This window comes from Mustela nigripes, chromosome 4 (genome assembly GCF_022355385.1).
Source record: "Mustela nigripes isolate SB6536 chromosome 4, MUSNIG.SB6536, whole genome shotgun sequence".
Lineage (NCBI taxonomy): Eukaryota > Metazoa > Chordata > Mammalia > Carnivora > Mustelidae > Mustela > Mustela nigripes.
This window is the reverse complement of record NC_081560.1, coordinates 71,354,101-71,366,557: the sequence shown is the minus strand read 5'-3', so window position 1 is coordinate 71,366,557 and position 12,457 is coordinate 71,354,101. Positions and strand designations below refer to the sequence as shown.

Sequence of the window (12,457 nt, the reverse complement as noted above, 5' to 3'; positions counted from 1 at the left end):
CAGGGTGTAGAGCCTCAGCCAGGGGAAGCCAGGGAGGAAGTTAAATAAACTTAGGAACAAGTGATAAGGACTTGAACGAGGGTGGATGCAGTGCAACGGGGAGAAAGGGAATGGGAAAGCACTCACAAGACATTTGACAAGACTCAATAAATGAAATGTCTAGAATAAGAAAGGAGAGAGAGGCTGAAAACCCCTCCAAGATTTCTAGGCTAAGCAACTGGATGCAATTTGATGATGCCACAAAGCAAACAAAAAATACAAGTGGAAGGGCAGAATTGAGCAAGCAAAGGGAACAGATTCTGTTTCCAGGTATGAAGAAACAGAAGTTCCTTTTGTACACCATTTAGGTAGAGCTAGAATAGCAGGAAATTGGAAATTAAGATCTAGAATTCATAAGAGAATCCGAGACTGAAATTTTAGGTTTGGGAGTCAACAGGGTATTTCAGTTGGGGCCACTGGAATGAATGAAACCAAACATGGCATTGTTTATGCAGAATCAAAATTGCTTAGAACAGATTTAGAGATAAAATCAGGTTTTCTCGTTCAATTTACTTAAACATATAATTTTAATAAGGCTCAGAAAGAGCACCATTAGAAATAAACAGAAATTAATGTGAAGTGTCAATTGCAATATATATAAATTATCTGTCGTCTTTAGGACAACTTCAAATATAACTACTATATCTCTGTACTCATTTAACTGTTGGCTTGGAAAGACTAGTTTCTAAGCTTATTAAATAGCAGATTAGTCAAGATGAGTCAGATGACTCAGATTATGAGTCAGCTCCTCATCTATGCTATCAGTACTCCCCCTAAATGAAACAGATATTTGGTGATCTACTTCATATAATGTAAAGGCAATATGATTCATTAAGCTAAATCATAAAAATACAACATATGTAATAAATGGAGATTATATCCAGAGATTGTCAGTTAATCTGTGTGTCTATGTATGTGTATGCTTGTGTGCCAGGCACTTTTGTGTCATTTACTTTAATTCAAATTCATTACTAGATCTGGAATTATTTCAATAGAAAAAAACCCAAATTTAAGATTCCTAAGAACTGCCGCTTCTGGAGAGTGAATGAACTTATATATACGAGTCCCAGAAATCTTCATTTAAAGAGGCATCCAGGTTAATTATGATGCAGGGGGCTCAAGAACTATACTTTGAGAAATACAAACTTATACTAGTTATACATCTTAACTAAGACTTTTAAAAACATGTTGATAAATTTTCTTGGATTACAGAAAAATTTTTGGAATAGCAGTGTTATGTAGTTTAAGTAGAAAATATATTTATTCAACTTTGTTGACTTTCAGTATATTTTGAAATGACACACAAAGTTATACCAAACCTATTTTAATTTCATTACATTCCACTTCAAATTCTTTACCATTTACCAAAAATAACTTTTTATAAAGCTTACTGTTTCGTCCATTAATATACAGATGATCAATCTATACTTTTTTGCATGTTTCTCTCAAAAGTTAGAATAGCTTATGATATTATATAAAACTAACTGGTATATTACACACCAAACAGAAGTACAGATTCTGTACAATGTAATAGTATACATATATATTACAAGAGACTTAAACAAGTAATAGTTTAAGAAATCTTTCATGGAAAAAAAAACTGCATTACAAAATGTGGTGGCTTAAGTATCAGCTGCTTTCCACTCATGAATTTCTTTCAGTCGGCATTAACTGTCCATTTAGCTTCATTAATAGTTTTACCACAAGGCCAGCCTACAAAGTAAAATATATGGTGACAGTAAATATCAAACACGTATGGCAGTGGACAGTTCCCTATATATATGAAAAGGAAGCTTCTTGGTAGAAGGCAGCTTGTCAAGAATAGGAGTACTTAGGCTTTCAAGAGAGTTAAGGAGCACCTAATATCTTGATAAAAAAAAATAGGGAATACTGACCAGAATTAAAGGAAATGGCAGAAAAAAGATTTTCACTATTATAAAACTGAAATATTCACTATTATAAAACTTACTCAGATAAGTTTCAGGTTATTTGCTTAGGCAAGGCCTATGTTTTTTTCTCTTGGTCTTAAATATCTTCATTTCATAAGTTATCAAAGGTTTTCCTTGAAGCAAAATGGATTGTCACTTTAAAATCTTTTTTCCTTTTCTTTTTAATTTAATTAGCTAACATATAATACATCATTTGTTTTTGATGTAATATTAAATGATTCATCAGTTGTGTATAACACCCAGTGCTTATCACATCACTAATACAGCAGTTCATAAGAAGTCCAAAGTAATTGATAAGTACTTACCTGTTTTGTGTGTACTATAAAGCTCATTTTATTTTCCATACTATGGATCTGAAAACATGTATCAGCATCCCCCAACTGCCACATAAAACAACCATACTTAAGACTGATGAGTAAAGCCTGCAACATAATTAGAAACTGTTTTATTGAAATATATATTAAAAACAATACCTCTCTTACTATCTATAGTGCCCTAATTGACCTGTCTAAACATAATGGTTTTGAATGTCAGAATAAAATCTATGAGGTACCCATATTAACCTCACAGAACCTAAAGTACAGAGCCACATAGATGGTAGATGCTCAGGAGACTACCTCGAGTAATGATAAATTGTTTGTATTAGACTGACAAAATATTTTAAAGATGCCTGTTCTGTGGTATGTGTACACACACACACACACACACACACAGTCTCTGGAATATCATTCAGCCATGAGAAAGAAGATAGTACTTCCATTTTCCACAACATGAATAGACCTCGAGGTCATTATGCTAAGTGAAATAAGTCAGAATAAGACTAATATTACAGGATACCACTTAATTCAGAGTCTAAAGAAGCTGAAGTCACAGAAACAAATGGAATGGTGGCTACCAAGGGCTGGGGGATGGGTGAAATGAGGAAATGTTGGCCATGGAGTATAAACTTGCCAGGTATAAGATGAGTAAGTTCTGGGGAATCTAATGTACAGCATAGTGACTATAGTTAACAATACTGTAATATCTATTTCAAGTTACTGAGAGAGGAGATCTTAAATGTTCTCATCACAAAAAAGAGATGGTAATTGTGATATGTAACATGATGGAAGTATTTGCTAATGCTATGGTAATAATCATTTTGTAATATATAAGCATACCAAATCAACCCACTGTATACCTTAAACATACACAATGTTATATGTCAATTATGTTTCAGTAAAGCTGAGAAAAAAAGATTCCCAATCTCTCAGTGACTTTCAGGAAAATTAAATAGGTTTTTACTTTCTGCATACTAAAAACATTCCCTTTATTTTATGCAGTATCTTCTGAATATGTACTTGGTACTTTCAGATCTGAAATTTACATGAGGTAACATGCTGACTTAGGCAATTCCATCTCACTAAAATTAAGTACAGTGATATATCTATTGTAAAAATGAGCATAATTATAAAAATGGTGGCTCAGTTTGTTAAGCGGCTGCCTTCGGCTCAGGTCATGATCCCAGCGTCCTGGGATCGAGTCCCGCATCGGGCTCCTTGCTTGGCGGGGAGCCTGCTTCTCCCTCTGCCTCTGCCTGCCACTCTGTCTGCCTGTGCTTGCTCTCGCTTCTCTCTCTATGACAAATAAATAAATAAAATCTTAAAAAAAAAAAAAAAAGAAAACATTATTTAAAAAAAAAATTAATAATATACCCTTCAAAAATTCATCAAATCATTTAAAGCAAGTATTAGAATAACCTATTCCTACATTTTCCTAATGAAAAGCTATATTTAAAACAGGCATTCAATTGTATCTTTTTGATTATTTTAAAATGTCTCTCCTAACAGTAACTTTCATTTTCCTGCCCTGAAAATATATCCTTTATATACACACATGTACAAAGAAAGTGTTTGCGCAACCTTTATAATACACGTTTAAAAACATCTGCATTCTATGACTAGCAGTTCTTCACGTATTGATTATAAAAACTGAAGTGGCTCAGTGGGTTAAAACCTCTGCCTTTGGCTCGGGTCGTGATCCCAGGATCCTGGGCTTGAGCCCCATATTGGGCTCTCTGCTCAGCAGGGAGCCTGCTTCCCCCTGTCTCTCTCTGCCTGCTGCTCTGCCTACTTGTGATCTCTGTCAAATAAATAAAATCTTCAAAAAAAAAAATCACTTAAAAAGAAAAAGAATTGAAGTTACGTGAAAAAGATAGGTTTAGGGCATTTTTAAAGTGATGTTCTTAAATGAAACAGTACAATTAATTTTCATGAGTGTACATTATATATAATGGGAGTAACATCGTCTTTACAATAAGCAAATTACATTTATATTGTAAAATATAGCTTTGTAGATAGGATATGCTAAAATATCTATTTACCAATGTACACAATGAAATACTGATTCTAGATATAATACTCGAATTTTGGATCTATCTATCTTTTGGATCAGTTGCTTGAAATTTGTTCAATCAAGATGCAGAAAATGTTCCAGTAGTATGGCCTCAAAACAATTTAATATACAGAAAAAAAAAAAAAACTGTGGTACAAGTCCTCAATTATATGGAGGCCAAATTACTAACAGAAGTACTGAGGTTCTAAATTTGAAGTAAAGGTTTTGTTGGTAAAGAACAGAATGCATGAAGGAAGGAATTTTTGAGAAACCCGTAATAATGAAAACAGCTCAATGAAGCTGGAATGTCCCAGTCCATATGGTAATTTTGGGAGATCAGTCTAATCCAGAAGGAAAAAGGCGTTCTCTCTAGAAGGTAAAACTTAAAAAGGGGCAACTTGTTTAGTGAGGGAAATAAAAAACCACAAGAGAAATGGTAAAAACAGTTGAGAGCAGAAAAGGGAAAACCACAGGGGTGCCAACTCCTGATCTCCAGATTTTGAGTTTGAGCCCCATGTTGGGTGTAGATTACTTAAAAATAAAATCAATCTCTCTCTCTCTCTCTTTTTTTTTTCCCCCAAAAAAGGGGGGGGGGTGAACCACAGAAGTCAGAAGTAATACATAGCCAGCCAGCAGACAGGAGAAAAAGTGCTGTTGACAAGTGATCATGAAGATGGCATTATGTGGATATTTAAATAACCAGTTGTACTTGAGAAGGGCATTATGGCCAACATAAATTGATATCAGCAAAGGGTATATCTACTGCCTGGGTGTGGCAGTAGAACTATTATGGTTAAAGATACATTAACAAGTACAGTTCAGTGATGAAGTAGCAATGCATTCATTATAGTAAAACACTGACCTACAACACAGTCTATTATACATTCAATAGTGTCTACATTTTAAGTAAGTATAACAGAAAAATCTCTAAGCATATGAAATTGGCTAGCTTATACTTTCTAAGGGAAAACTCTCATTATTTCAAAGAGAAACAAGACACAGAAGATAGAATTGATATAAAAAACACAGCTGTATTCTATCTATAGCTTTTCATGAAATTTAATCTCTGAAGCTATCATATCCCAAGTAGAGTTTTAAATGTAAATAAGGGTATATTTGCAAGTGAAGATGTTTAATCTCTTAAAGTAAGCTTGTCAAATTCACCCCAGCATATCTTGATGACTGTAAGACAACCAAGGACAAGCTGTTCCCACCTTTGATGATTATAAAATATAATAACTTAGAGCTTTCATCAGTGCTATAAATTTATCAGTGGTTTAAGGAGCACAAGGTAATGGTTAGATGGCAGAAAATATTGTTACCCTTTGGTTTAATCACCTTCTTATACCCAAGGACAGTATTTTTATTTAATTCCCAGAAATCAAACATCTTATCCTTTCCAAAAAAGCAGACTGTTAACTATTAATATTATCATCCTCTGCCTGCTACTGCAATCCACTCATTCCTGGGCCAGAATATTATTCATAACATGAAATGTTATAATGCTGACCCATCATATGGGGACTAAATAAAATGTTTTATTGTTGCCTAAATTTGAAATGCTACCAAATATCAAACATACACTATAGCTTACAGAAGAGTCTTAGTGTCATACCCAGAGCATCACCATTTAGTATAATAAAGGATTTATAATGTTGTATAAAATGCTCTGAAATAGCAGAGGAAAAACTTCTTGAAATGGTAAGGGAAATTTCTCCTTTAATTTCCTTTAACAAATTTAGTACAAAAGAAATAGAAAAATGGTTGCAAACTAATATGAAGCAACCTATTTTGTCTGAAAAAGTAGCTTAAATAGAAAATGATAATGAGCAAATGACCCAAAAGCAAGCTGACATCAGAGACTTCAAAAAAATCCAGTTCCAGATAAACATCTGAAGTCAGTCCCTATTCAACACTATGTCCCTACATATTCTCTATCTCCATTCACAGGCATATCTAACAGCGTGATAAAATGGCAACTGTCCATAAGGATGATCTGGAGTTATCAGAAAATGACTAAACTACTTTTAGAAGTTATGTGATTACATAATAAAAGATTATGAAAATAAAAATTAGGTTTATGATAAAATTTCCTAATTCAAAATGTCTTTTTTGACAAGCTGTTTATTACCTCAACTGATCTATTTATAGGCAAATCTGAATGAACAAAATTAATGATTTTTCTTAGCTTCTTATTATAAACTAGAAAGCTGTTCATCCTGATAAATGCATTAAATATGCTAAAAATAATCCCAAATTTCACATTATAATGACTCTGATTAAAAAAAGGAGTATAATACAATAATAAGCCTCTTATGGAAAAGCTCTGAAGTGATCTAATAATAGTCCCTTCCACACTTCATCTTGCCTGTTTCCCAGGCTTTTACAACAAATTCTAATTTTCAAAGTGAATCCCTTGTATCAGATAGTCTATTTTTCTTTTTTAATCTGTATTGTTTTCATTTAAACTTAACTGAATTTTTAAAATAGGTAATATAATCACAGTTAAAATTTTTAAGTTGCAAAACGGTACATAGTAAAAAGTCTCCCTCCTACTCTTGTTCTCAGTTACCTCATTGCCTTCTCTAAAGGCTTTATGACTTTCTAATCATACACAAGCAATATGTATTTATGTAAATACAGTCTTCACTTCCCCCATTTTTACACAAATAGTAGCCTATTACATATGGTTCACCACTGTGCTTTTTCACTAAATATATCTTGGAAATCATTCTATACATTCTTCATTCTTTTATATGGGTGCACAGTATTTCAACATAGAAATGTACTATAATTCATATAACTGTAATTAATGTTAATAATATAATTAACCCCTTACTGACAATTATTTACTTTTCAACCCTCATCCTTTGCTATTACAAATGAAATTGCAATGAATAGTATTATATAGTCGTCATTTCTAGATTGTTCATACAGACTGGTACCATTTTTTTGACATTATAAAATGTAACTGGTTAAAAACAGCTGTAAATCTACCTTAGTTTCCATGTTGAGGAGATGAAGTCCTTTTATATTCACTCCTACATACACAGGGATGACTTTATGATTGCTGGGGCTTGCCTTTGTAAATATCTGTCCTGTGAAAAAAGCTGCTCCATATGTAGGAATTTCCCAACAATTCTGTAAGAACATGCGCTGAAGGTGATGCATTTCTTTACTGACACCCTCACTTGTACTAAGATTCTAAAAACAAAGTAAAATAAAAGAGATGTGAACAGAGAATATACCTTTGATAATCCAAAGAGATCAACTAAGCAGTTTGTAAAATCATGGCCACCCCCAGAGAAAAATACAATTGTGTGACACTAGCCCAAGAGAAATGTTTTTTTGAGATGTTAATCTTTAAAAACGGAAAGAAATATCAAAATCTAAAAATATTGTTTCTCTATTCTATTAGTTTTTAAGTGACCCTTCGAAAGGGATAGTGTATAATTTCATGGGTGTGTATATGTGCCTGTGTTTAATCTCTAGTCCTTACCACAGAAGCCAACATACAGAATGTATCCTGTAAAAGATTCCACATTATTAAAAATAAAAATATCATGCTATCAGTTTTGTGTGAACTAGAAGGTCTATTTTTAATTTCAAGACAGTAAATTTAATGTAATTATGTTTAAAACATATTAAACAATTTCAAACAATTTAATTTACAAATTTTCAACTAGGATATAAAGTATACTTATTTGTATTAAAAGCTTACCTTGTATTCATGAAGTATTCGGTTTGTCCAGTGAGGTGCTTTACTTTTGAGTTTGGTAACAGGTACAATGGATTTTAAATTTTCTTCACTGTAAGCAAATATGACATGTTTTAAATAAATCATCCTTAGTAGCTAAAGTACATAAATCATTTAGAAACAAACTGCTTTAAGTAACATGATTTTTTGAGCTGAAGAATCTGTATTGTAAAATATTAGAGAACTCTCAAAATTTTATGCAAAAGGCCATAATCCCAACATTCTCATTTAAGAGAAATGTTTCTTCTTTCAACAACCACAAAATATTTTTGAAAATAGAAAACCACAGGGGCACCTGGGTGTCTCAGTGGGTTAAGCCTCAGGGGACTGGGATCAAGCCCTGCATAGGGCTCTCTGCTCAGTGGGGAGCCTGCTTCCCCCTCTCTCTCTCTGCCTGCCTCTCTGCCTACTTGTGATCTCTCTCTGCCAAATAAATAAATAAAATATTAAAAAAAAACCCCAAACCATTCAACTGTAACTAGTTCTGGAGAGCCGAAAATTAACACCAAAGACAGAGAGACATGAAATCACATGTTTAATCTTTGAGAGAAAACACTGAGGTTTTAAACACTGAAGCTTAATTAATTGTGATTTTCAATTTTTTCTTTCTTTCTTTCTTTCTTTTTTTTTTTTTTTTTTTAAGATTTTACTTATTTATTTGACAGACAGATCACAAGTACGCAGAGAGGCAGACAGAAGGCAGGCAGAGACAGAGAGGCGGGAAGCAGGCTCCCCACCGAGCAGAGAGCCCAATTCTGGGCTCATTCCCAGGACCCTGGGGTCATGACCTGAACTGGAGGCAGAGGCTTTAACCCACTGAGCCACCCAGGTGCCCCCAAAATAAAATTTTTAGAAAAGAAAAAAGCTATATCAAACCATAGTCAAATACAAGAAAAGTAACTTTGGAGAGAGTATAACTTTAAGAATGTTTTACCATTCTTTTGTTTGGTTTTGTTTTTTTCCTTATTCCGTGCCTTGTATCCTTTAGTTCCAAACCAAAGAATAAATATATATTTTTTAAGAATAAATGTTTCTTAATAGCATTTTAAAACTTTCTTGGTTAAACAGAATCTTAAGCACAGCACAAGACCACGTTTTAAATACTTACTTTAGGAAACCTTGCTTGTGTTTCTTACTCTCATAATTTCCATAAACTATTTGCAACAGTAGACTTGCCAATGTTATCAGTTTAGCATCAGGAGCTGTATAAAAGCCCTTCAGTAAATTATATCTGGCTTCATCAAAAAGAATAAGAATAGCTAGCGGGTCTTCAATCTTAAAAGAAAAGGTATAATTTGGTTATTGGGCTACAATTTCCTGTTAAAAATATACAACTTGTCCCTTTCTAATTTGGAAAAGCAAAGCTACATATCCATATATAAATGAGCTGTTACTGATTTAGAGCAGAGGCTGACAAATTTTTCCTGTTCAGGGCCAGATAATAATATTTTAAGCTTTATGAGTCACAAAGTCTTTCTTACAACTACCCAACTCAGCTAGTGCAGCACAAGAGCAACCACAGACAATCTAATAACAAACTGGTGTGGTGGTGTTCTCATAATACCTTATATGTGGGTACTCAAATTTGAATTTCATAAAATTTCATACAATACTCTCTATAATGTGAAAACAACAACAACAGAGATTTTCATGGGGAAAAAAGATGAGAGGATTTTTCTAGATTAAAAGAGACTAAAGAGATATCAATCAAATACCAAGTATGAACCTTGACTAGATCCTACGTATGGCGGCTACATAAGACTCTTAAACAATTGGGGAAAATCTAAATATGAATCATGTATTAGACAATATTATGGAAATAAAAATTTTATTAGTGTGAAGTGGTGTATTATAGTATGTTGGTATGTCTTTTTTCTTAGGAGATATGTTAAAATATGTAGGGATTAAGTGCCACGATGTCTGGAACTCACTTCTGAATGGTTCATAAAGAAAAAACGGAGAAGTGAAGGTAATAAAGCAAAATATTAGCAGTTAGTGAATTTAATGAATTTTATTACTTTTTCAACGTTTTGTGGGTTTTTAGTTTCTCAAAATTAACAGTGAAGGGACACCTGGGTGGCTCAGTTGGTTAAGCAGCTGCCTTCAGCTCAGGTCATGATCCCAGCGTCCTCCGATCGAGTCCCACATCGGGCTCTTTGCTCTGCAGGGAGCCTGCTTCTCCCTCTGCCTCTGCCTGCCATTCTGTCTGCCTGTGCTCGCTCCCCCGCCCCCTCTCTCTGATAAATAAATAAAAAAAAAAATAACAGTGAAATTTGAAGAGTTTGAGTAGGTAATAGTTATAATTCCTAACAGCATATTCAGTGAGCATTAGTCAACAATTATTCTTTTCTAATGAAATCAGGCCATTTTCATCCTACAGAAAGGATGCAACAAATAAATGTAATTTTTCCATTTTTCAGATGGTACAAAATGGAATTTAATTACATAATGAAAGAAAACAACTGTTTTATCAGATGATCATGATTTTCTGATTTGCCCTGAGGTACTTACTAAGCCTTGCTTCTTTTTCACTTGAATTCACTTTTTATTCTTTATAATTATGCAATTCATTTATCATCCAAGTTTTACCATTATTGCTTTTTCTCTACCAATCAACTTTTCTTTATTTTTTTTTTTTAGATTTTATTTATTTATTCGAGAGAGAGTGAGAGAGAGCATGAGAGGGGAGAAGGTCAGAGGGAGAAGCAGACTCCCCATGGAGCTGGGAGCCTGATGCAGGACTCGATCCCAGGACTCCAGAATCATGAACTGAGCCAAAGGCAGTCACTTAACCAAATGAGCCACCCAGGTACCCCCAATCAACTTTTAAAATGTCACTGAGGTGGGGCGCCTGGGTGGCTCAGTCGGTTAATCGATGGCCTTCAGCTCAGGTCATGATCCCAGAGTCCTGGGATCGAGCCCTGCGTCGGGCTCTCTGCTCACAAGCCCTGCTTGTGTCTCTCACTCTCTGTCAAATAAATAAAATCTTTAAAAAAAAAAAAGTCACTGAGGTGGAGAAAGAAGATAGAGTGAGTATACTTAGATTACTTGCAGATTTTATGTAACTAATACATTCTTTGAAACTGCACTAAAAATGTAAAACAGAAATTTAATATTTTAACCAATTTTAAGTATATAATTCAGTGACATTACAGTGTTATGCAAGCATCACCACTATTTATACAACTTTTTCACCCAACAGAAACTATTAACCTAAGCAATAATAATAATTCATTCTCCCAACACCTGTGATAACCACTAATCTACTTTCTTTTTATGAATTTTCCTATTCTAGATATTTAATGTAAGTAGAATCATACAATATTTGTCCTGCTGCATGTGGCTTATGGCATGTGGCTTATTTCCTTAGTATGTTTCCAAGGTTTATCCATGTTAAGACACTTATCAGAAGTTCATTCTTTTTTACAGCTGAATAATATTCCATTTCATATATATACCACATTTTGTTTATCCATTCATCTGCTGATGGAAACTTGTGTGTTTCCATCATTTTGGTTATTGTGAATAATCCTGCTCTATTATATAGATACTAGGTAGACACTAGTATATAGATACCTGTTTGAGTTGGTATTTTCAATTCTTCAGGTATATATTAAGAGTGGAACTATGAGATCATATGGTAATTAGGTTTAGTTTTTTCAAGAACCACTACTGTTTATAGCAGCCATACCATTTTACAGTCCTACCTGCAATGTACAAGGATTACAATTTCTCTGTATTTTCACCAACACTCATTATTTTCCTTTTTAAAACTCTTTACTATTATAGCCACCCTACGAGTGGGAAGTTTCTCATTGTGTTTTTGATGTGTATTTCCCAAATGACCACTGATGCTGAACATCTTTTCATGTGTTTGTTTACTATATGTGTATCTTCACTAGAGAAATTAAAGTCTTTTGCCTATTTTAATTGGGTTGTCTTTTATTTCTGAATTGTATTTCTTCATGTATTCTGGATGGTAAACCCCTATCAGATAAATGATCTGCAAATACTTTCTCCCATTCTGGGGCATCTGAATGGCTCAGTCAATTAGGCATCTGACTCAGGTCAAGATCTCAAGTCAACTCAACCAGCTGAGATGCGACTACCTGCTCAGCCCAGAGTCTCATGGACTCTCTTTCCCTCTCCTTCTGCCCCTCTCCCTGCTTGCTCTCTAATAAATAAATCTTTAAAAAAATATTTTCTTCCATTCTGTAAATTGTTTTTAACTTTCTCGATAATGTCCTTTGATATTACAATTTTTTTTTAATTTTGAAGAAGTCCAATTTATCTATAATTCTTTTGTTGCTCATGCTTTTGGTATTATATTTAAAAACCCACT

At 33.7% G+C, this 12,457-nt stretch overlaps 1 protein-coding gene across 3 annotated transcripts in view; it reads right to left on the bottom strand.

Annotated features, from left to right (window-relative positions):
* Positions 1-1,273: 1,273 nt before the first annotated feature.
* The window catches only part of KRIT1 (KRIT1 ankyrin repeat containing), a 36,526-nt gene continuing 25,342 nt past the window's right edge, over positions 1,274-12,457 (bottom strand). For all 3 annotated transcript variants that reach the window (XM_059396870.1, XM_059396869.1, XM_059396871.1), the window contains 5 exons: positions 9,224-9,390; positions 8,080-8,167; positions 7,356-7,562; positions 2,294-2,410; positions 1,274-1,752 (listed from right to left, as the gene is read on the bottom strand). In XM_059396870.1, coding sequence (XP_059252853.1) covers positions 1,684-1,752; positions 2,294-2,410; positions 7,356-7,562; positions 8,080-8,167; positions 9,224-9,390 — 648 coding nt within the window. In that variant the 3' untranslated portion in view covers positions 1,274-1,683. The remainder of the gene's footprint in view (positions 1,753-2,293; positions 2,411-7,355; positions 7,563-8,079; positions 8,168-9,223; positions 9,391-12,457) is intronic.